The sequence below is a fragment of the Colobus angolensis genome, unplaced genomic scaffold (genome assembly GCF_000951035.1).
Source record: "Colobus angolensis palliatus isolate OR3802 unplaced genomic scaffold, Cang.pa_1.0 Scaffold124, whole genome shotgun sequence".
Classification (NCBI taxonomy): domain Eukaryota; kingdom Metazoa; phylum Chordata; class Mammalia; order Primates; family Cercopithecidae; genus Colobus; species Colobus angolensis.
Genome location: NW_012113586.1, coordinates 831,822 through 856,251, shown reverse-complemented (window position 1 = coordinate 856,251; position 24,430 = coordinate 831,822). Strand labels below are relative to the sequence as shown.

Genomic DNA, 24,430 nt, shown 5'->3' with positions numbered 1-24,430 from the left:
CGGCGGCAGCGGCCTCCGCCAGGCGGTGAATGCGCTGGTGCTGCAGGAAGGCGGCGCCGGGACTGAAGCTCTCCCCGCAGTCGGGGCAGATGGTGGGCGCGTCCATGATGCTGGCCACCAGGCTATCCAGCTCCCCGAGGTCCATAGCCATGGGGTGGTGGAGCCGGTGGAAGCGGCGGTGGGCGGGCTTGTCACCTCGGTGCCGAGTCCCCAGGGAGAGGTGTCGCCTCCAGGGAAGTACGGGAGGGGCCGGCTGCTCCTCTTCCTCCTCCTGCCGGTTCTTCCCAGCACTCTCGTCCTCCTCCCGGAGGCTCCGGGATATGCTGTCAGACTCAGACAGTCCTGGGAACATCGCCATGTCAGCTACACCAGATTGGGCATCCTCTTCCCCACGGACAGGAACGCCTTCTTCCTCACTCAGCTGCCCCCCTGCAACAGAAAAAGGTAGCAGTGGGGGATTACGATATTTGGCATTCAAAAGGTAAGCTCAGAGGAAACCTCAGTAATAAAACTGTGATACCCTTCCCCAGGCACTTAGGATCCCTGCCCCTTCAAGGCCCCCTGAGAGTGGAGCCTCTCTCAACTGGATCCTGCAGGGAAAGGCCTAAAGGAAAGTGCACTCATTGACCTCTCTGCCCACCAGTTCTTCAGGCAGCTGCCTCAGGCCCAGGCCCCACTAGCTGGACCCGAGGCACTGCCTAGCAGAGCCATCCGAAGGCCTGACTGCCTGTGTTCAGGATAGTCAAGTCTGTGCCAGGTGGGACACTCCCTAAGAGCTCAGGAGAAAAGGTTTACTCACTCCAAGAGCTACCAATGCCTTTTCAGATTCTAGTCTCAAAAGACAAGAACAGTCTGCCAACCTGAGAAAGACCACCTGGCCTAACCAGGCCCTGGACTAATTTTTTCTTTTTTTCTTTCTTTTTGAGACGGAGTCTTGCTCTGTCGTCCAGGCTGGAGTGCAGTGAGGCAATCTCGGCTCACTGCAACCTCTGCCTCCTGGGTTCAAGCGGTTCTCCTGCCTCAGCCTCCTGAGTAGCTGGGATTACAGGCTCATGTCACCACACTTGGCTAATTTTTGTATTTTTAGTAGAGATGGGGTTTCACCATATTGGTCAGGCTGGTCTCAATCTGCTGACCTCGTTTTCCACCCACCCCGGCCTCCAAAGCGCTGGGATTACAGGCGTGAACCATCGTGCCCGGCCCCCGGACTAATTTTTGAAGTACATTTGGTCAGTCTGAAACAGCTTATGGTGGACCAAAAAACTGAACTCACCTTCAGGACTTTACTATGGGTCGGGGAGGAGGACAGTCGTAGGGAATAGAGAAAGAGATTACAGAACCTAGAGCTGGTGAGCCCAGGTTAGAGGCTGGTCCAGGACACACACCTGTTGGTCTCTGGCTGCGTATCCCCAAGCAGAGGGAAGATGCTGAGATGTGAAAGGCCTCACATGTGCCCTCTTTCACATGCTTGTGTGCACTGCGGAGGAGGGCAGCAGGGAGTCTGGGACTGTGTCACAGGGGAAGGAATGTAACCTCGCAGTCCTAGCCAGAAAGTACTTTAGCTCATTTCTGTCCCCAGAGCATGCACTGAGCAGTAATGAATGCCCAAAGACGGAAACAAGGAGGTGGGTGGAGGCCCAGCGTTCTCTCTTGCAGGTCAGTAAGAGTAAGGCATTTAGCAGAGGCCATGGGCACTTTGGGAATTAGCCACATGAACCTAGGCAGGTCACTTACCACTGAGTTGACTTATCTGCAAAGGGAGATGAGAACATAACTGTAAACACCTGGATACTTCCTATTTGCACAGTACTGTGCTTAGTAACTCTATACACAGCCACTCATTTAACTCCCAGAAACCCTGTGAGGTGGATTCTAATACTACCTGGTTAATTCCACTGTAGTGTTGTTTCAGGGGTTAATTTATAGCCGCATTCTCTACACTGTAAAGTACTATGCCACTGAGTGAGCCTCTTCACAGCTCACCTCAGACTGGGCTGGAGAAAAGGATCTCTTCAGGCTAACACAAGAAAGGCAAGTCAGTACAGAATCCCGCTTAATGGTCCTCTCTAGGTAACTCCCTTACAGAGAATGCTGTCCCTGGTTAGGATTCTAGAGGAGCTAGAAGTAAGTGTAAATGGGGCAAGTTGCATAGAAATCCCAGCTTTCTCCTCACCTGTGCAGGTGTCGGGCACTGCTTCCCTGTGCCTTGAGTCCTGTGGGTTAGAGCCCATCTCTGGCTCCAGATGGCCTTCTCTCTTGTTTGTGTCCTGTGGATTAGAGCCCATTTCTCTTTCTTCTGGGTCCCCTTCCCTGTCCTCAGAGTCCTCAAAATCGGAACCCATCCCTTTGTCTTCCGAGTCCTGGTGTGCACAGACACCCTGATTATCTTCTTGTTTCATCCAGGAAGAAAAGGGCAAGGGAGGTGACCAGGAATCCCTGCTCCAGAAAAACACAAAGAAAGGTCATGTCAGTCTGGTCTCATCCCCTCACCACGTCTAGTCTTAATTTCCAAGTCGAATAAAATGTATAGAGTTCCAAGCCCCAGATGGCAAACCTCTACTTCACTCCACATTTTAAAGTAAACAAGTGAGTGCAAAGGAGGGTGGACTGGGTGGCAGGAGAACAGTGACAACCTCACTATGAGGTTGGATGCCAACTCTCACTGGACCAAATCTTGATCTTCTGGGTATGATATGGATGTCTATTAGTGTGGTTTTATAGTTTAACAAGTGAGGTAGCTGTTCCCATTTTTACAGGTGAGAAAACGCAAAACTCAAAAAGAAGAGGCCACTAGCCCAAGGCTACATAACTTATAAGCACTAGAGTGGGGATTAAGCAATTGTGCTGCCTCAAAGTTCCATGCTTTTCATACTCTTATTAAGCTTGTTCTCCAGCCCACAGCAACCTTGCAAGTATTTTGGTTATCATGCAAGTATTTTGGCTAATTTAAGGAGCCAGAGAAAAAGTACATCCAGACACAAGTATAACAGAAGCATCAAGTATAGTAACTTCTTGTCTAAGACCATGTCACCAACAGCACCACCAACCTGGCTTTGTAGTAAGGATCTGCTTTGCAGGGAGGAGTGAGCCAAGATGATTCAAGTAGGCCTGGTGGGGTCAGGAATAAGAGATACAGGTGACCCTCTATATTAGAAGCCATCTCTATCATCCTAATTACATATTTTACAGTATCCTAATTGCAGAGAACCCTTAACAGGAACATACACCAGAGATAACTGGTAACCCCTCTACAGAAAAGGCCAACATGTGAATCATAGGGAGAAAATGACATCAGATTCCTAAGCCTTTTGTAGATGTCAGGATAACATTTCAAATTTAAAGGGCCCCCTGCCAAGACTGAGCAGTTGAGCCAAAAATAATTTATTTCTGCCATCCATCACTCCTACAGCTTAGCTCCAGGCAGCCAAACAGTTTCTAGGTCGAGGATCTTGGACTATAACTTTGAAGAGACTAGCTCTCTGCCTCAGCAGTCCCCAAACAGCAAGAACATGGCTGAGCAAGATGCCCCTTTCTTGGCTGGGAGCTTTTCCTGCCTCTGTGGAGGCCTTCTCTGAGGTGGACCTGGTTCTACAGAGCCTTTGGAATGGTAAGCTGGAGTTCCAGGCAGCGGAAGTTGGAAATTCCAGCTGGGTCAGCCTCACTGTAGAGAGCCCAAAGCAAGTCAATTAACCTCTCATTGTTCCAGTGTCCTCATGAGTGGAAGAAGGGTAATGCTACTTAACCTTTCTCACAGGGAGGGTGTTAGAAGGAAACTAATGAAAAAGCACTTTGGAAAATATTGCAGAGAGTAACTGATGCTTTGAGTTTTACAAGCATGTAATACACACATTTTTCCTCTTAAGTCCTGATGCCATTCCAGCACACCCCAAAGACGTGCCACCCACTCTGTAATTTTGGCAGATGCATCACCATATTAGACTCTTTCTGAGAGATGATGGTATACTCCCTAAATTAGAGGGAACATCGAGCCCTTTCCTTTAATGTCTTAGGATATGACTGTGTCTGAGGTTGGTCAGTCAACAGGTCCTGAAATGCAGTTGAATTCCTTTAGAATGTATACTGTTTAAAAAGCCAAGTTTCCAACATTTGGAGATTTCTTGTCTAAGACAGTAGGAGGAAAATCTCATTAAAGCTGTAAACATTTTAAGAGGTATACTCCATGACTACTGACCCCAAATCACTTCTGCCCATCACTCTTGCTTCTTTGGAGCTCAGACGCAATGGACAAGTACATCCCTTGAGTCTGCATATATAATATGCCTGCAAGTGGATAGGCAAGAGTAGGGTCATCAAACATGACCTATTGATTTGCTAGTAGTGAAAAACTGCAGGCGTTGGCAGGGTGGGGGGCAGGGGACGGGGGAATTAAGAGGGGACCAATCAATGGTTTCTACCAATCTGAGACCAGCAGGAGGGTTCTGTGTCAATAAAGTTAAATAAGCATGTCATCAGAAACTCATAAAACTAAAACGGCAAGGTACAGTGCCCAGCATGGCACAAAAGGGACTGCAGCACTCCATCCTGAGGGATAGGATTTAGGAGTCCAATCTGAGAAACAGGGAGCAGGGCTTCACTTCTAAGCCCTTTTAGGGACAGGCTTCTTAGGGGGCACCTCAGACATAGCAATAATGGAACACCAGAACGTTCTGATTTGTGATTTGTTGGGAACCAAGATATCAGATATTAAATGTGGAAACATGGTTTGCTAGATTTAAAGGCAGGGAAAGGGGAGAGCCAGAGTGAGTTCGCCACTTACGGCTGACATATGAAAAGTTCACAGTGCTGCCTCAGAATTAAGGCAGGTTCTGAGCTCCGAAGGGAGTACTTCCTGATCCTTATTTTCATTTAGACTAGGGGAGGGAGGATTAAGTGTGCTCTGAAAAGAGCTTGAAGTTCCTGTCACCCAGATACCATTCATGGGACAACAACTAAAATTTGTTTAAAAATGCATTATGTTAGTGCAAATCTGGAAATCTGCATGCCCAGTAACATGGATTCAGTTCCATTCACACTAGCACATCATGGATTTTAGGCAGTTGTCAGGTAATGGAGAAGGTTATTTAGAGGTTAGGAAAGGTGATCATGATATAATTATATGAAAAGCAGCTGGTTTGAAAAATATTTCATTTTGGCTTATATGCATACTAACATGTATACTTACACATGTATACACAGATCAGAGAGGAAGATCAGAACTTTATTAAAATACTAAACATCTCGATCACTTTGGGGGCTTTGCAGCTATTAACTCATTTGATGTTAACCTAATAAAGTAGGATATTTCCAACTTCACAGATAGGAAACAGGCACAGAAGTGACTAGTCCGAAGTCATACACATTATAAACTGCAGAGCAGGGATACATACTTTTGCAAGTCTAGCTCCCGTACACACATTCTTAACCAGAAGCTGGTATATAGTTTGAGAAGACTTGTCCTCTTTGTACATCTGTATTTTCTACATAAACAGGTATTTTTTAATCAGAAAAATAACCAACTTTGTTTTTAACATGATAGAAGATGTTAAAACTACAATTACTCTAGAAGTAATAAAAAGGAAGACAAGGGCAGGAGTTGTGATAACCTCAGTCTAGAAAACTTAATATTCAAAAACACTAGACACCATGGTATAAAGTGTCAGATATTCAGGCATATTTTGTTCCAGCTCCTTTCCCATTCACTCTCAAAAACTAGCAACATGTTTTCCTAGGCAAGGCTGGAGCTGGATATCCAATGGGCAGCAGGGCAGTGTGATCGCTTTGTGGCCAGATTGACCTGGGTTTGAATCCTCTGCTCTTTGCCAGCCACTTTACCTTGTACAAGTTTCTCAGCCTTACTGGATCTCAGATTCTGCATCCATAAGAACAAGGTTGCTGCCTCCTACCTTGCAGGGTTGTTTCTCGAGCCACGGAAATTAATGTTTATAAAAGCTGCTGGCATGTTAGAGACACAATAAATGGTAGTTATAACTATGATGAAACTTCAATCAGCTTCTTAAGAAAATTATACACACCCCCATTCTAAACTGGGGGTCACCTATTCACAGCTATGTTCATGGAGAATGGCCTTTGGCAAGCACAAACGGCTTCCCCCAGCCTCGCTGCTAAAGGTTCTACTAATGAACAACTCACAACGTGGATTCAAGAACCAGGGAGGGACTAGTTGCTTAAGGGAGCTAGGTAGAGGGAGAAAGGTTTAATTCCAAATTCAGTTAGTTTTCAGCTGCTGATTGCCCATCCTGTAAACAGAGTATAGGCCTAAAGCTAAATAGGGTGTGGGTGCCTGGTTCAGTAAACCCTGACTCACACCATCTGTAAGGGAGCCCTCCTTCCCCCAATAAGAAGAAATAGAAGTTTAAGGGGGAAAAGCAATAGCGTGGTGGGCATACAAAACTTAGTTCTACATCTAGTTGTAATCACTGAGGGAGACAATTCTGGTTTTTGGCCAACACAACCATTGTGCTGTGTGACTTTAAGCGTTTGCCCCCTTCGGGCTTCTGTTCCATGAGAAGGTTGGGTTTGAATGTTCCTGAGTCCTCTTCAAGCTTGTCATATGACACACAGGTGCGTTGATCCAGGAAGGCAGCATTGTCAGTTTCATTAGACATTTCCAGCTCCAGCTTGTTAATCCACACAGCAAACTCTTAATCCCCAAACATTCCACCACCACCATCACAAAACCTTTTTCTTGGATGCAGATCACTTCAGGGTGGGATTGGGCAACTTCAACAAGACTGCTCAAATCCTGGTTTCTAGAACTTGTGATATTTTCATGTCCCTTTCCCCTACCTCCATTTCAAAAAAGTAAGGCCTATCACCAGGAAAATGCTCAAGAGCCTTCTAGATAAACTCAACCCCACTTGAAAGAAAAATCAGATCACTTTGAAGACACTGCTACAGGGCAGAGGTGAATGTGATAAAGTATCTCTAAAAAGAGAAAAAGACTCCAGCCTGGGCAATGGAGCAAGGTCCCTTCTCTACAAAAACTTTTTACAAAATAGCTGGGTGTGGTGCCACATGTCTTTAGTCCCAGCTACTTGGGAAGCTGCGGCAGGAGGATCACTTGAGCCCAGGAGTTCCAGGCTGCAGTGAGCCAAGACTGCCCCCAGCTTCCCCCGCACTCCAGCCTGAGAAACAGAGCAAGACCCCATCTCCAAAAAAAAAAAAAAGAGGAAGAGGGAATGAGGTGGGAAGATGGGGGGAGGGTAACTGAAGCCAGTAGCAGAGCCAGAATTACAATTTAAACCAAGTTCATTGGCACGTTCTCCAAATCCCCCACTTTGGGGCTACTTGTAAAATCTATCCCTATTGAACAAGAGCCCCACCACTTTGTGGATTTAACCTAATTTCCTATGAAGAGGTTAGGGCAGAGGAGTATACACATCTCCCCCGCCTTCCTAGATTTTACATAGAAACCAAGGCCAGAAATAGTACCAAGTCTCCCAGCCTTTAAAAGATAAAGCAGGGGCGCAGCTCCTGCCTCGCTGGGGCAGCCTTGTGCGCAGACCCCACGCGGTCACGCGGCCCCTGGCCTGGATGGCGCCGCGGAGGCGGTGTCGCCTTGGAGCGGACCTAAGCACCTTCCAGTGCACTGCAGTGGGTCCATCTCCTTTGACTCCAGTAACTGAGAGGTAATCAGGGTGACCCATTTGACGTGTAAAGAACACCGAGGCCAGAGAAGCTGAACCCCAGGCGGCGTCTCTCTCAGGTAGAGGCAGCGGGTGTTCCCCTCCGCTGGCTCCTAGAAGGGACAAATGGCCAGCGCGTTAGGACTGGAAGAGGAAGGCCAGTCCCCAGCGAAGCAGCGCGGGCCGCACCTGGCTGCCTCGACCAGCAGGGACGGCCAGTTCCAGAGCAGATCACTCCCCGCCCCAGCTTGGGCCCCGCCAGCCCCCAGGGCAGAGGGCGGAAGAGTCATGTGCCACGGCGGCGGCTGCCAGGTGGCGGGGAGCCAGGCCTGCAGGGCTGTCATGTCAGTGGAAGGAAGCGGCCCGGCGGGCGGCGGGCCAGGAGCTGCTCCCACTAGGGCCTCCAGACTGCACCTCGTTTCCTGTCTCCCACTCATTTCGAAGGTCCCTTCCCTACCTCCTCAGAGGGACGCAGGGCCGGCTAGCAGCAGCTGGAGGCTTCCTCCCTCCTCTTCCCACGCCCCCCTGCCCACCACTATTTCCCAAGGGAGAGCTTCCCTAGCAGAATCCAGGCGGGGACACCCGATTGGGTAGAGTGCTGGAAAAACAGTTTCAGCCTGCGGTTTCAAAAGGCTGAACTCAGGCCACAACTGGGGTCTAACCAGAGATTCCAGGGGGTTAATCATTTGTCCATCTTCAGCACCAACTGGGTGAAAAGTCAGCTAGCCTCTCAGGGGATATGATCATCAGGGTCCTGCCTCCTCACTGGGAAGTTTATGGTCAAAAGGAACCCAAAGGGCAAAGAAAGCCACCTCGCCATATTTGCAGGGGATGCGTCTACTGAGCAAGGGGTAAGCACCTTACACAGAATGTGTCCACAACCAAACGTGGCAGGCGAACTTCCCCTCAGCTGACTTTGTCAAGCACAAACCCAGACTGCCCAACCCAAAATTCCAGCCACCCAAGTGGCAGACTGCTGCATGAGGGTGAACATTAATTCCAGACAGGGACAGCCAAAACATTACTGCACCGAAGTGTTGCCCACTCTCCAGACAAGAGGAGCTAAAATAATATGGTTTCTGCCTTGTGGTTACTGCTTTTTTACCTGGAGAAGGAAGCCCAAGTTGGAAAAAGAAGGCTCAAAACCAAGGCAACAGAGAAATCAACCTGCATCCCCATGGGTCAGCACCAGTCTGAGGCTCCTTCCCATCTCTGTGATCAGGAATAGCACAAATGCCCTTGGGGTCAGGCATTTCCTGTCCATCGGTTGGGTTAGGGCCCCTCAGTTTGGCCTGAGGGCCTCAGCTTATCACAAATGCCAATCCTCCACCACCACCCTATTCCTCCTGCACAAAATAAGAATTAGTACAGTGCAGACACAGATCCTAAGAGCCCTCAAAGTTAGACTATCTGCCCTCAGCTGAGAAGTCACAAAAGCTAAAGGTTTTCCTGTTGGCATTTACTGTCCATGTTTTACATTTAACTGATTAGAATCTTCTGTGACATAAATCAGGGTGATCCATTTTCCTGTATATTTTCCTTATATACAGGAAATCCTTCTGTTCATGGTTTTTTGTTTCCTGTGCTCCACCACCACTACTGTTTTACACCCTCAGCTGTTTTATTTCGTAAGAGAAACTTTGGGCAGCCCTCAGACTTATTATCTCTAGACACTTTCTCAGCAGCTGGCTCAAATGTTCCATGTTTGCATTTCAGCAAATCACAGACCTTGGAAATTCCTTCGTTCAACCTTCTTTTACAGAGATGAAACTAAGGCTAAAAAGGGAAAGTGACTGAAAGTCAGGTTTTACTAGAAGAGTTGTGGCCAGACTCTCAATTTTGCTGATGGTGTTCTCCAATGATCTTTGCATCACTTCAATATAAAACACATCTTCAAAAAAGAGCCAGATAAATCGAGGACATATACTTGTCTTTTTTTTTTTTTTTTTTTTTGCACACTGATTAATCAGGGTCCTCCTGAGAAAGAGAACCAATAGGATGTGTGTGTTCATGTGTGGGTGTGTGTTGTGTAGAGAGAGAGAGAGAGATTGATTTATCATAAAGAACTGGCTCATGCCATTATGAGGTCTGGCAAGTCCAAAATCTGTAGGGTGGGCTGACAGGCTGGAAACCCAGGAGAGCAGATGCAGAAAATTCCTCTGAAGATCAGTCTGTTTGTTCTATTCAGGCTTTCAACTGATTAGATGAGGCCCACCCACATTATGGTGGGTAATCTACTCAAAGTCCACTGATTTATATGTTATCCTCATCTAAAAAAAAATCCTCACAAAAACACCCGAAATAATGTTTGACCACAAATCTTGGCATTCTGTGGCCCAGCCAAACTGACACATAAAATTAATCGTCATACATACTGTAGCTTAAAAGTGTAGTCTGCAGTAATTGCATCGTATTTCAAAATTTACCCATATAAACATTTTTCATGAAAATCATTACTACATACAGATAGTCGAATAGAGTCTCAGGGTGTAGCAGTGTGTGCTCTAGAGGATAGCAGGGAAAAATCAAGATTAGTCTTAAAGATCTGCACAGCCACATGTGTGTATTGTCTGGATTGGGGTCCTAGTTGTGTAACACTCCTACAGCAGAAAGACATGCAATTTAATCATGTATTTCACTGAAGGACAAAAGAGAAAACAGGCTAAGACTGCACCAGGGGTTTATGTGAGATATGGGAGTTGTTAACAAACAGCCTTGTTCTGGGAAAGTTGATGCTGGAATCCCATATTAATGTTGCCAGATGGGGCCAGGTGACCTCAGGAAGTCTTTTCCAACCCAGATGATTTTGTGATCATATTTCCACTGTAATGAATAGCCCTCAAGAGAATGCTTATCATAGCAAATAAGGAGAGAGGGGTGTTGAGGCCAAAGGACTTGAGGCATACATTCAATCACCCCAGCTTCCCACTGTAGATTCAACAACAACAAAAAAAACTGCTCTTCCAATTCTTTGCCCAAAATAACTGTTTGGTGTTGTTGATGAAGAATGGCTGGCGTGTTCCAGCCCAGCGCATTTCAGCAGTGGGTAAGTGACACCTCTCCTTATAATCTGCCAAGATATCTTCCAAAAAGAAAAAACAGGAATAAAAACGTAAAGAAGTCACCTGATGCCTGAATTTTCCTGCCTACCTGTTAACCTCTACAGCTAGTTTTCAGCATGAAGTAAAACTTTGCATACACTTAAAAACATGTTTTAAATAATTACATACCTGTTACTCTTATTTCCTTAAAAATTACAGATTATCAGCAAAAACCAGATCATAGGAAAGTATGTAACACACATGATCCACTTTCTTCAATAACAATGCAACAGTGACAAAAATGGCAAAGAAAGGGGAAAGTAGAGAGAACTGTAGGTCAAAAAACATAAACAATATCAACCAACCCCAATATATTGACCTTATTTGAATGCCAATTCAAACAAACAAATTACAGTAACAAATTATAAGATAACTGAGGAACTGTGAATATTAATTAGATATTTGATATCAAGAAACTTCATTTTATCAGGTGTTGGTACTGAGATTAAGTGTACAAAGAGTTCTTACATCTTTAAGAGACATATAATGAAATATTTACAAGTGAAATGGTTATGTCTAGAATTTGCTTCACCATAATTCCTGGGCAAAGGGGAATGGGCTGGGGTACAGATTAAGCAATATTGGTCATATATTGACCACCATTGAAGCTGGGTGGTGGTATATGTAGGCTTATTATACTACTCTATCTACCTTTATATATTTACTAGAAAACTTACTAATAAAAAGTTTTAAAATGAATAATTATATTTTTTCTGAAATTTTGGGTTATTTATGTTCATTTAAGTTCTGGCCATAACATAATAAAATATCAGTGATTTCCATAAAAGGAGTAGCCTGCTTTTATAAATCATGCCAAAACAAGAGTGGTTACGAGGCTTAATACTGAATAAAGCTCATGGGAACTGGGAGAAGGGGCAATGGAGCAAAGATACTAATAGAAACAAGTTTGATGCTTTTTGCTCTTTTTTAAAATGAGATAAAGGAATAGCTGTTATGTTCAAAATAGAATCAGATTCTGTTTCCATTTTCATCTACTTTTATATTTCCAAACAACTAAAAAAGGATCCTGCCCACCAGAACTTGTTTATTTCCACCATTAATGCAGCAACTCTACACTCCAAACCAAGAAGGAATAAACTGGATTGGGAGTCCTAGTTGTGACAATTCTATGAGGGGAATGCTTTATCCCCAGGACAGACAAACTAATGAAAGGATGTGAGTGTCCAGTAGGTTAAGTGCATCAATAATTGGTCCTCCCTGGAATCACCTTCTAAGGGGATGAAAAATGGAAGAGTGTGTATAGATGAAAAGGAAGATAACACAGTAGTGATTTATGAAAATATGATCTCCATGAGATGAACTCTGAGAGGAATAGAATTACTTTACTAGCTCAAACTGAGAACTTTTAAATTTAGATAGTGTCCTCAGACAATGGTCAGAGAAACTCTGAGGATGCCAGTCAAATTGCTTCATACCACAGTACAGAGAGCAACTAGAAGATATTATGCTCCTACTTTACATGAGAACTGAAAGCTCACAGGTATTTTCTGTTTCAGCCAATGGTGCACAGTAAATCTAGGATGCACACACCCAGTCACAGGACACAGCTTTCCTCCAGGAAGTGATGCATCTGTCTCAAGAAGGAGGCTTGTGTGTCTGGGACTCATTCATAACTGGAACATCACGTTACTAAGTCATTCATCAGGTTCAGTCTGGGTTCCTTACCTTTAGTTCCTAGCATTTCCCAAAGAAAGCAACAGTACTATACAAACTTGCAAATAGAATAACGGCATTTTTCTTGAGCATGAGTTCTTAGTCTGAGAACCTTCAGAATCCGTGAACTCCCTGCAACCTTATGGAAATGTGTCTGTAGGCACTTTCTCCTGATGAGAAGGCCCAAAGCTTTTTCTTGGACTCTGAAAGGATCCATGGAACAGAAACAAAAACCCTGTTATAAACCACTATTACAAAGGACTCATGATACATTTCCTTATCATAACAATTCAAAAATCATCCAGAGTGGTTTTGGGTAAGGGGGAGAAGAGCAATTTCACCACTGTATGCCACAAGATCTTTTGGTGTGCTGGTGGAGAAGAGAAGATAACGGCAGTATGTCCAAAAGCAGGCAGTAGCGCAGACAAAAATATCAGTACATTTCAAACACTTATGGAGAGTGAGGGACCCAGCAAATGTAACCTGCCTGATCCAGTTTGGTGACCTCACCTAACACCCTATTTTACAGATAAGTCAGGCAATGGAAACCAAGAAAGGTTAAGTAAATTCCCCATGAACACACCAGTTAAGGGCAGACAGGAGCCTAAATCACTGGCATATTAACCTTTGTTCCAATCCCCCCTTGCTACTCAGTCCAACATAACCTACGGTGCTTGGCTAATTCACACTTGCAATTTAGGTCTCCCAGCATCATTAGTTCACCTGCTTTTCACTTCCTAGTCACTCAGGTTATGTGACAGGTGCACTAAGAGGGAGGGAAGTTGTTCCTCAAGACTGTAACACCCTGCCTCTCTTGGATGTATCTAATTTATAAGCTTGACCCCAGGTTCATGGCTCCTGTCAGCTGCTTACTTGGGCAGTGAGTAAAATCACATTAATCAAGCCATAACCTAGCCAGTACACAAAATGCTTTGTTAGTTAATCCTTCTCCTCTCAAAGGAAAAAGAATTAAAATCTGGACAAAGTCACAACTCATTCCTAACAAATCTTCAAAGTGTTAGTAAAGTCATCTTGCCTGCAAAGAATAACATGCAAATACCCAGATAAAGAAGGGCATTCTGGGAGTTACACAAAACTGCAACATAGGAAGGCCTAGTTCACATTTAACTGTACCATGGGATCAAGGACTCAGTTCATCCAATGTGACCCATTACTACAAATACAGTTTCTCAGCTCCACCCTGTGCTTTAACAGCTTTGTAGTCCCCATATGGGAAGTTATATAGATGTGTGCCTGGTGGCAGGGAGAGCACCACTCCAAGTACATTTTGCTGTAGAGAATGTATCCACAGATAATGAGCAAACCTCACAACTTGAATGCACAAAGGTGTCAAGTTGGTAGAGGATGGGGCCACCCTTCAGATTACTGGATTCCTTTTAGGTACAATCTCCCTTGCACCAGATTCTCCCAACCCGCTCTGTCATATTCATGAGTTTAGTGCTCTGGCTTTAGTGACAGCATTTCACTGACTTCATTTTTCCTGTTTTCTTCCAGACTCCTGATAATTTTTTTCCTATTGTAGTTTCAATTATTTTTTCTCTAGAAAAAACATGGAAAATGTTCTTCAAACTTAACTTCATGTGATCCTCAGAAATGATCTCTGACTTAACAGGTTTTGGATTCTCTGCTGTTTTTACTAGAGAAAAACAGAACATCTTGTTGGCTTGAAAAAAAAGCACTTGTTTGAATTAACATTGACTTAATGGAATGTTAGAATAAACACTGAATAATACGGAGTCCTTTGTATAGTATTTGAAAAAAAAATCATCATCTGTGTGTGTGTATGTGTGAGAGAGAGAAAGAGAGACAGAGAGAGAGAGGAAAGAGAGAGAAAGGAGAGGGGAAGACCATGAAGCCTCAAAAGTACTGGTTATACCGTTTAAAAAACTCTTTAAAGACATTTTTCTATTCAAACTATGAAACTCATTAAAAGGGGAGACTGCTTCATTCTGCAGTATCATTTTTAAATTACTAAAACCAATTATCAACCTATATTATATTTTCTCCTGCAATGCCATTTTTTGGCCAAATAAATCTTACAGGCTATTGGGAAAAGGAGGAATAAGTATTAGTGAGCCCCAGTTAAAAACTTAACGTCACCACGACACTCTCACAGTTTCCCAGTGAACTTGGGCTTCCAGATGGGACAACCTCAGCAGACAATGTTAATTGCTAACATTTAGTTAGTGATCCAGACCCACATCAATTATCAGCTATATTATTTCTACCTTCCAAATTCAGTGGTCTCTTCTCCTTTGATCTCACCATCAACACTGTAAAGTGCTTGGCATTTAATAGGAGTTCAATAAATGGCCGCGAAATCTTGCTGAGACACTCTCCTTGGAAATTCTCTTTGCTTAGCACCCACAGTATTGCACTGTCCTAGTCCTCCTCATACTTCGCTGACCGCCCTGTCTCCTCTTAACTCCTAAAATAGGTCAGCCTTCAAGGGTTTTTTTACATTTTCTTCTCCCTCTCCCTCAACTGTTTTGCCTCTTCCTGTAGCTTTATACAGCAATTCTATCCAAAGACCTCACAAATTTGAATCTCTCACCCAACCCCTGACCTGCACTCCAGATCCACATTTCTCGTGATGCCCCAAGCATTACAGCTGAGGAGCCTGAATGTCCCTTCCAGTCCTGAGGTGCTGTCCCGCCTGTCCCATGTGATAAGGGACAGGAGGCAGCAGAAACAGGAAAATCACATGCAAAGGAGTCAACAGCACGGATTCAAGTAGAAGTCTGTCACTGACACATGGTGTGCCCAGGACAGTTATTTCACCTCTTTGAGTCTTAGTTTAATCATCTACACAATAGGGGAAAACAAGCTACCTTGAAAGGATGCTATAAAGACTCAATGAATTTCCATTTGTAATGTATCTGGCCCAAGTCAGTTTTAAAAACAAGTATTAGTTCTTTTCTTGAATCTTTGCTACAAATCAGCTCCTCCTGGCAGTGTCCATTTCTGTTAAAGCCGTCTTTGTTCTTACTCAGAAGCTTAAAACCCTGGACTCAACTTTGACCCGTCCCTCACCCCTTTCAATCAAATCAGTTGCCATGTTCTTTTTACTTTTCTCTTTTTTCAGTTGCCACTATCACTGCAGTACATACTCTTACTAGTTACATGCACCTATGTGTCAGTACTGCATCAATCTTAAAACCTAATTGTCACTTTATTATTCTGCTCAGAAACCCCTAAGTGACTTTGTCATATAAGCACAGACTCAAGTCGTTAACAATGTAGCCCAAGGCTCTCTTACCTCATCTTAACCTCTGTCCCCTAACCCCAGCCCAAAAGGGTTGCTGTAAATCCCCCAGAAGGCACCCGGTTTTCCCTTCCTCAGATGCTTTTCCTCCTCAAAGCATGGGTTACAGTCTGTCCTTTCCTGGAGGGAGCGGCACCTGTAATGGTTAAAAGTTCAGATTCTTGCCAGGCGGGGTGGCTCACGCCTGTAATCCCAGCACTTTTGGGGGTCGTAGCCAGTGGATCGCTTAAGCTCGGGAGTACAAGATCAGCCTGGGCGACAGGGCAAAACCCCGTCTCTACAAAAAAAAAAATTAGCCAGAATTGGTGGCATACACGTGTAATCCCAGCTACTTGGAGGGCTGAGGTGGGAGGATTGCTTGTGCCCAGAAGGTATTCACACCAATGAACTTCAGCCTGGGTGACAGAGCAAGATCCTGTCTCAAAAAAACCAAAAACCAAACGAGATTCTGGAGCCATACGACCTGTGTCTAGCTGTTAGCCTTAAGTAAATTATTCAATCTCTTTCAGCCTTAGTTTTCTTCATCTATAAAATGGAGAGAACAACTGAACCTACCTTATAGGGATATTAAGTGCTCAGATAGAATTATCATTATTTTTTCACTTTGTATGACTTAAGATACTTTTTCTTATCTTATTCTTCCTAGTATTAGTTTTTAAAATAGAATCATACTCACAATAATTCATATCTTATTTTTGGCTCTCCTTTTTCTCCCACCACCTCCCAACTGTAAGTTCCTCATGGGAACAAACATTTTATTCACTTTGATAATTCCCTCACACCATGGACCTTCAAATAGTTCTTGAAATGGATAAAATCAGGAGTAATTATTTCTTCCCCTCAGTCTCAAAAGGAAGACCTAAAAAGACTAAGAAATCTAGTGATTCGGCAAAATCACATCAGGTAAGGTAGAGTCATAGAGACAACCTAACTCTCCTAACTGGATCTAATAACCTGTTAGCACCAGGAGCCAAGCATGCTTAATTACCCTGATAAACAGGTAGCCATGACAGGAAATGGCAATTAGCCTCAAAAGTTAGGCAGACCATTCTCAAAAAAGAATTCTGCATCTCTTGGCCCAAATGCCAGCATGCTTTGTTTGTATCAAATGGCCCTGTGTGGGTCCTCCCTCCACTCCAAGGGTTTAACCCTTGATTCAGCTGTGCAAACAGAGGTGGCACGGGGCTGTTTATGTTCACTGTGGGGAATGCTACTAGACTGTCCCCCCTATGACAGGACAACTGCTTCTGTCCCACCCAAGGAAAGCTAGGACTAGCAGTCACAGAAATTAAATGAAGAATGAAGAAAGACCAACATTTAACCTTCAAAGTAATTATGAGACTAAAGAAGTTGCTGGGTGAGGCAGGGCAGGGAGTACATTCAAATACCCAGGAGATTTGCATTTAACATTAAGAGTGGCTATTCAGACTAAAGTTTTATTCTCTGGCAGTTTTCAAGGGTTTCACGTTTTGTTTTGTTTAATCTTACTACAACAAGAAAGGCATGGATTTCTCGATTTCTCTTCTCACCTACATAGAATCATCAGCCTAGAAAACCCTTTTCCTAAAGGCCCAGAATTTGGCTGGGAAACAAATGAAGGCCTTTAAGAAAGTTAGTAAAGATCACATGCCATATAGGAAGTGTTGACCAGGAATACTTACCACACCACCAATTCAATCAATAAACACAAGCATGTATTAGGAAGTGGAGAAACAGAAACAAAGGATGTCCTGTGACAACTGCCCCCCAGACTAGTGTACGCTGTGGCTGCAGTCTGGTTAAATTCAACTAACACTTATTGTTATAAGGGGGGGGTGGTAAAAGGGGAGTGTGTCTTCAAGTTAACCCCACATTTTGGTTTCTCAGTTCTGGAGTAAACTAGTTTTATATTAAATTAAATCTGGCACACACACACCCACCCCCCCCCCCAAAGAAAAAAAAAGAAACGATGGAGAAACCTCATATACAAAAAATAAATAAATAAATAAAAACCAAGAAAACGAGTCACAGGTAGGGAGAAAATATTTGCAAAAAAATATATATATGATAAAAGACTGTTAACCAAGATATAGAAAGAACTCTTAAAACTCAATGAGAAAACAACCAAATTAAAAAATGGGCAAAAGATCTGAATAGACACCTCACCAAAGAAAATATACAGATGGCAAATAGGCACATGAAAAGATTTTTAACATTGATATGGTTTGGCTGTATCCCCACCCAAATCTCATCTTGAATTGTAGTTCCCATAATCCCCATGTGTCATGGAAGGGACCAGGTGGGAGGTAATTGAATCATGGGGGCGGTTACCCTCAGGCTGTTCTCAGGATAGTGAGAGTTCTCAGAAGATCTGATGGTTTTATAAGGAGCTTGTCCCCCTTTGCTCAGCACTTCTCTCTTCTGCTGCCACATGAAGAAGGACATGTTTGCTTCACCTTCTGCCATGATTGTAAGTTTCCCGAGGCCTCCCCAGCCATGCAGAACTGTGAGTCAATTAAACCTTTTTTCCTTATAAATTACCCTGTTTTGGGTATTTCTTCATAGGAGCATGAGAACAAACTAATACAAACATCAATGTCATTTGAGAATTTCAAGTTAAAACAAGATGCCACTACTCGCTTATTAGAATGGCCAAAATCCAAAACACAACACCACCATAGAGTTATCAAGCTGTGAAAAAACATGGAGAAACCTTAAAACGTATAATACTGAATGATAGAAGCCAACATGAAAAGGTCACATACTGTATGATTCCAACCATATGACATTCTGTAAAAGGCAAACTACGGAGACAGTAAAAAGATCAGTGGTTGCCAAAGGTTAGGGGAAGGGAGGGATAAATAAGTGAAGGACAGAAGGTGTCTAGGACAGTGAAATTATTCTGCACTACACTATAATGATAAATATCTGTCATTATACATTTATCAGAACCATAGAATATACACCAAGAGTGAACCCTAAAGTAAATTATGGATTTTAGGTGATAATGATTATCAATATAGGTTCATAAGTTGTACCAAATGTATCACTCTGGCGCAGGATGCTGAGAGTGGGGGAGGCTCTACATGTGTGAGGGCAGGAGGCAGACAGGAACTCTACTTTCTCATTTTTGCTGTGAACCTAAAACTGCTCTAAAATATTTTTGAAATTTTATATATATGCACACACACATAACGTATATATACGTAAGATATCTTCCCCAGCTTATATAATTTATAAGCATACAACCTTATCATACCTCATTGTAAAAAATGGTTTGTGCCATCATTTTAGGAACAAATTTAAATGAAATTTTAAAAATACATAACACATTCATTCAACAAATATTTATCAAACCCTTACCATGCACTACCCATTATTCTAGATTCTCTGTTGTAGAGATTACATTCTAATGAACTTTCTATTCTATCTTCTATTTCTAAACCACCTTCTAAACCACCTCTACTTTCTAAACAACCTTCTATTATCAGAAATCATTGTCAGTACCTGCCTGAAGGATTATTTTCAAAACTAGCAAAACAAAAATAAAGTGATTCTTTGAAATTCACAAAAGTTCCCAGGTATGGGGGACAAAAAAGTTCAACAACTGGAAAAGTCTTCCTATAGTGCCCTGCTAAACTTCATCAAGCATCAAAGATGTGCTAAGCACATGAAATAGCTCTGAGGTGATGAGCCAAAGCAAAACATTTCTTAGCAAATAAAACCCAGAAACTTTATTCTTCTTTTATAATTATGGTAAGATCCTGATAAACTTCTCAAAAGACCATGTATATCTGAAGTAGCTCTCTGAATAAAAGTAGGCCCGTTCCCTTTAACTACCCATAGCAAATTTAGCCTCCACAGGAAGGAGAAACCTGAAGTATCGCATGTGACCCTCCCACACACCTGCTGGAACACTGTTGCTGGCCTAGGGATGCACAAAACATGACTTGCTGAATAGATTCAGTGATCCCAAGAACTGTCCTATTCTCCTTTAACATGACTAATGTGCTTATAACAACCCACAGCACGCTGTGTTTATACCAGGGCTTTCAAAATTCTGTGCACCCTTGAGGTCACAGAAAAAGAACGTTTAGTCAACCTAAAGAAATGGGTTCAATCTTGTGATAGGTGAAACCCTCTTCCACCCAAAGAGGAGATGCTACTGATCTTTTAACCATCCCTTATCAATACATGATGAAATGAATGCCAAATCTGTGCCCCACACAAATCTTGCTGCTCTGATGAAAACAGAATGAATTATCTTCCTTCCTCTCCCCAGCCTTCTTTTCCCCCAATAAGTGCAGCCAGTGAAACCCCTCTGATTTTCTCAGATGTGCATGACATCTGAGAGATTTGGCATGACAGCAAAGGGAAAGGTACTAAACAATGCCCCACCCCACTACCCAAAATCATTAAAGACTAAAAATCATTCAGTGCCCATGTTAGTCAAGCTAAGAAAACTCAGCTTACAGTGGTCTGCTCTGGCATATTTCCAGAAGGTACTTTCCTCTTTTGGAAGTTACATGAAAAGGGTGAAAATTAACTAAGAAAATAATTATCCTCTCTTTCTATCCCTCTTCTACAATATAAGCAAACTATCAACATGCAAATAATATTTCATGCCTCCATTTCTGCATTTTAGTCATTACCAATTCATCATTAACTCAGTTTCTGAAAGTCTACCATAAGCCAGGTCATGTTCTGGACATACAGTCCCTGTCACGTGTGGGAACCCACTCAAGTCTACTTTCATTAAGAAAACACTGAACTGCAGAATTTTAAACAATGCAAGAGATTAGGGGAGAGGCTGAAGGTGGCCTGATGTAGTTGAAAAAGGCTACCCAAAAGAAGTGAGACTTGGCCTGGCAAGAGGAATTCAGACAGGCTGGGAGAAAAAAGAAAAGAATTCCAAACACACACAGTTCTGTACCCAAAGGTCTTATTAGGGGTTCTGAACCTGGCCTTTCCAACTGATGGTCACGAGAGTTTGAGGACATAAAAATAACAAATCTATGAAAAAAACAGTACTTCTCAGAATAAGATCCATTAGGATGATTTCAGAAGCACAACAGTGTTACTGGTAGGAAATCTGGGAAGTGAAGGACTTCAGGAGAAGAAGGAATAAAGAACTGTCCATTTTCTCCCATGGAAAGCAAATTCTGAACAGGCTTGGCAGTCAGCAGACCTAAATTCCAATCTACACTCAGTTCAGAATCTGGGACTCCAGGCAAGTTTCTTACCTTCTCTCCAAGCCCTAGTTTCCTCATTTTTAGAATGGAGCTAACAATACGTAAGTCATCAGATTAAATAAGTCATCAGAATAAACATGTAAATCACCTAGTTTAGTAGCTGATAAACAGATGTTCAATAAGTGGCAACTATTATTGTAATCACATAAAAAGCAGCATGAAAAATTGCCCAGTTCAAGATAACTGAGGGACTACTAAATTGTAGTGTCTTTGGGGAAAGTTTGAAAGTCTGATTTGTTTTCTATTTCTATATGCTACATTTTAATCTTGGTACATTGCTTGGGCTATACAAATAAAAATGACATGGTAAATGTCTGGCTTACTTGCCAATAGCAGGACAGTCTTTGTAGTGCTGCTTTTCTAATGAGCACTTTGCACCTTCATAATTGAATGGAAACAGTTACCTTCTTCAGTCTAGGATAATGACAAGCATTGTTGATTATTTGCTTGGGATTAATCCACTCCATATTCTGCCTGAGAGTTTAAAATGTAGGCTGGCAAAGAACTTATTCAACAAACTTTTTGTCAGTGTCCTTGTACTAGACACTATGGTAGGTACTTTTAGGGTCTCTCAATCCAGGAGCAAAAGGAAAAGCCTCAGTCTGGCATGTCCTAGACACTTTATTTTCACAATTGCAATGAATCCTCACAGGTCTATGAGAAAGGCTCCATCCCCTTTTCTAAGGAAAGGCAAGAGAATTCAGATTTTTTTCATCCTTTCACTCATTCTTTGATTTATTTGTGTTTTCAAGTCAAACATCCTTTGAGCACTTGTTAGGTATTAACTTCTAAAGCAGGTGTCATTGAAATAATACAAATTATCAAGGGGTAAGATTAATTTTGACTGCAAAGGTTGGCAAGAGTTCTATAAGGGAGCTAATCAACTGGGCCAGGATATGTACCAAAAATAATTAGCGACAGGTGCAGGGATGTCCAGCAAGCATGGGGTTCAACCTGGCAGTCACAGAGGTACAAGAATGTCTGCTGCATCTTCAAGGATTGGGGAGTTATTTGCTCCAAGGATGGGGAGGTAAATTGGGGTGGGCAGGTCCACTGAAAGACGTAGGCACTGAATTGTGAAGAATTTTAAATCCCAAAGTAAGGAGTTACTTTTGTTGACTATATTAACTCTACATAGTGTGTGGTACTGAGAAACCTGTTAAGGGGCAGGTGAAAGAAAAGAAAGAAGAACTAGGATCTTAGATACAAAGAAAAGCCCATATGATACCGACATAGGTTCAAGCTCCAAAATAACTCCAAAAATAACTGACACTGCAGCTATTTTTTTCTTTCTACATAACAGACAAGCTCCTTCTTGCCTTAGTTTATCATCCTTGCAACCAACCTTTACCCTTTCTCCTTCCCTTCACAGGACACTAGTAATTAGGAAAAAAAAAAAAAATGTAGATTCTGAGGAAATTCAAAGAGTTTTTGTTGGGGGAGGGAGAGGAAATGTGATGCAACTCCATGAGCCTTAGTCATGCTCTGCTGTGAGGTCATCATTTACCACTTCAATCCAGCCACATCAGCTGGTTCTTCTGTCTGACTAGCATCCATTTACCCCTCTATCCCAGTAGTTCTGAAAGGCCATCTATGTGTTCCTTTGTGTAATGTAAAGGGCAGCTTGACTTCACATTTATGATCTTGTTCAGTCAGATGCCATCTTATTCTCTGTTGGGCATGGCTGAACTTTTGACATCAACTTTCCCTTAACAACAACCCCCACTTCCCACACACACACACACAGCCAATATGTTCTAACTAGAAATCATCTGAATTCACAGAGCCTCTTTCCTTCACTTCATTATCCTCATGCCCTCATCCTAAAGAGCTGGTTTTTTTTTTTTTTTTTTTTTCTCAATCCCATTCTTTATCTCAGTTCAAATGCCTCATCTCTCCTAAAGAAGCCAGGGAAGAAATGTTTTGTTTCTCCTCGAAAGCCATTTATATCAGGCTCAGGGCTCTCTCCATACCCTACAGCATCATTCTTCCAACCATGAGCCTTGCATACTCCTGCCTGGCCACATAAGTGGCATTCTTAAAGGTCCATTTGGCTCCTCAAACGTATTCCACATTAAATAATATCCACATGTAATAAAATCCACATGTTGGCTTGTTGAGAGAAGAAGGTAAACAGTTGGGAACATCAACAAAAACTCAGGGAAGGGGAGAAAGGAGAGATCGTGAGTGTGGCCCCTTAGGCATGCTGAGTTCAGTTACAACAGTCCCACTTGGACCGTGTTCAAAGTTGCCCACTCATCCACCGCAGCTCCTCAAAGACATTTAACTTGCTAGCCATTATCCGACCGCATTTACCAGACACTCAGTCTTCAGGGAGGAGGGTAAGGCAGTAGGGGATGCGGAGTATTGGTGTCATCCTACAGGTTAAGGACAAACATGCCCGCTACAAGGACAGGGATACATCACCAACTTCAATTCAGCCCAGGGTTCATGTAGTAAAGGGGTGGGTGATTCACTCCTGTAGGGGAGGCAGGGCGGTGGGGGTGCGGTTAGGAAAAAGGAAAATCGCGTCAAGTCCCAGAGGAAGTGGTAGTCGATTTCCGATGCATGGTCATAAGGTACACTCAGCGCCTCTGTGTCGCTGCTCCCCCTCAACCTTTTACTCACCCACTCCTCCCAACACGCGCCTCACCCGTGTCTCCATGCACAATCCTGAGCCTCGGCATCCCCGTGAGGTGTGCAGGTTCCAGCTTTGCCCACCACCCCACCACCTGCCGACATGGACATTTGTGGTTGGAATGCCTCCCGGGGCTAGACGGCGACCCCTCTTGGGCTGCGAGCTGCTGTCCATCTCTCCACCCACTCGTCCTTATTGTGTCATTTGCCCGGTCTGATGGCAGCCCCAAAGCCGCTCATCTGAGTGGGCTAGAATGGAGAAAAGAGGAAAAGGGAGGCACACATTTCATTCACTAGCACCCAAGATGACCTGCCGCTTCTCTTCTGCCCCTTCTCGGAGCCCCCCACCCTCCCTTAGCCCCAATGGGGCTGGGGACACGGACAGACAAGGCAAGGAGAGCGCAGTCCGTCAAGGTCCACAGCTGCACACAAAGCCCTTCACCACCTCCTTGCCTTCCAAGCTCCTCCCTGGGCTTGGTTTCTCCGAGGGTCTCTGATGCCCCCTTCGGTGGTCGGCGGGACGGTCCTATTCCCTCTTGCATCGCTGTCTCCTCCCTCATGTCTCAGCCTCCTCCTTCCCGCCCCTCGCCACATACCCCTGAGGGAGCTCAGCCCCGGCTTTGCGGGCGCGAGAGCACCCCATAACCCCGGGGGCCTGCGCCCCAGGGAAGCGGACAACGGTCCACTTTACGAGGCACAACTTCGCCCAGCCGTTCCGCCACCGCACTCGAACACACACCCCATCCCCGCAGCGGTCGGGTCTGGTCCCGATCAGCCCCATCCCCGAGAGGCGGTTGAGCCCAGCCACAGCCAAGCTCCTACCTGCGCGGCGGCTGGCGCGGCGAGGAGCTAGGG

The 24,430-nt window shown here is 43.8% G+C and overlaps 1 protein-coding gene across 1 annotated transcript in view; it reads right to left on the bottom strand.

Moving 5' to 3' along the window:
• ZNF697 (zinc finger protein 697) overlaps positions 1 to 24,094 on the bottom strand; it is a 28,497-nt gene extending 4,403 nt beyond the window's left edge. Inside the window, exons 1-3 of the mRNA XM_011933196.1 lie at positions 24,021 to 24,094; positions 2,174 to 2,439; positions 5 to 429 (exon numbers count right to left, since the gene is read on the bottom strand). Coding sequence (XP_011788586.1) covers positions 5 to 429; positions 2,174 to 2,399 — 651 coding nt within the window. The 5' untranslated portion in view covers positions 2,400 to 2,439; positions 24,021 to 24,094. The remainder of the gene's footprint in view (positions 1 to 4; positions 430 to 2,173; positions 2,440 to 24,020) is intronic.
• Positions 24,095 to 24,430: the final 336 nt, after the last annotated feature.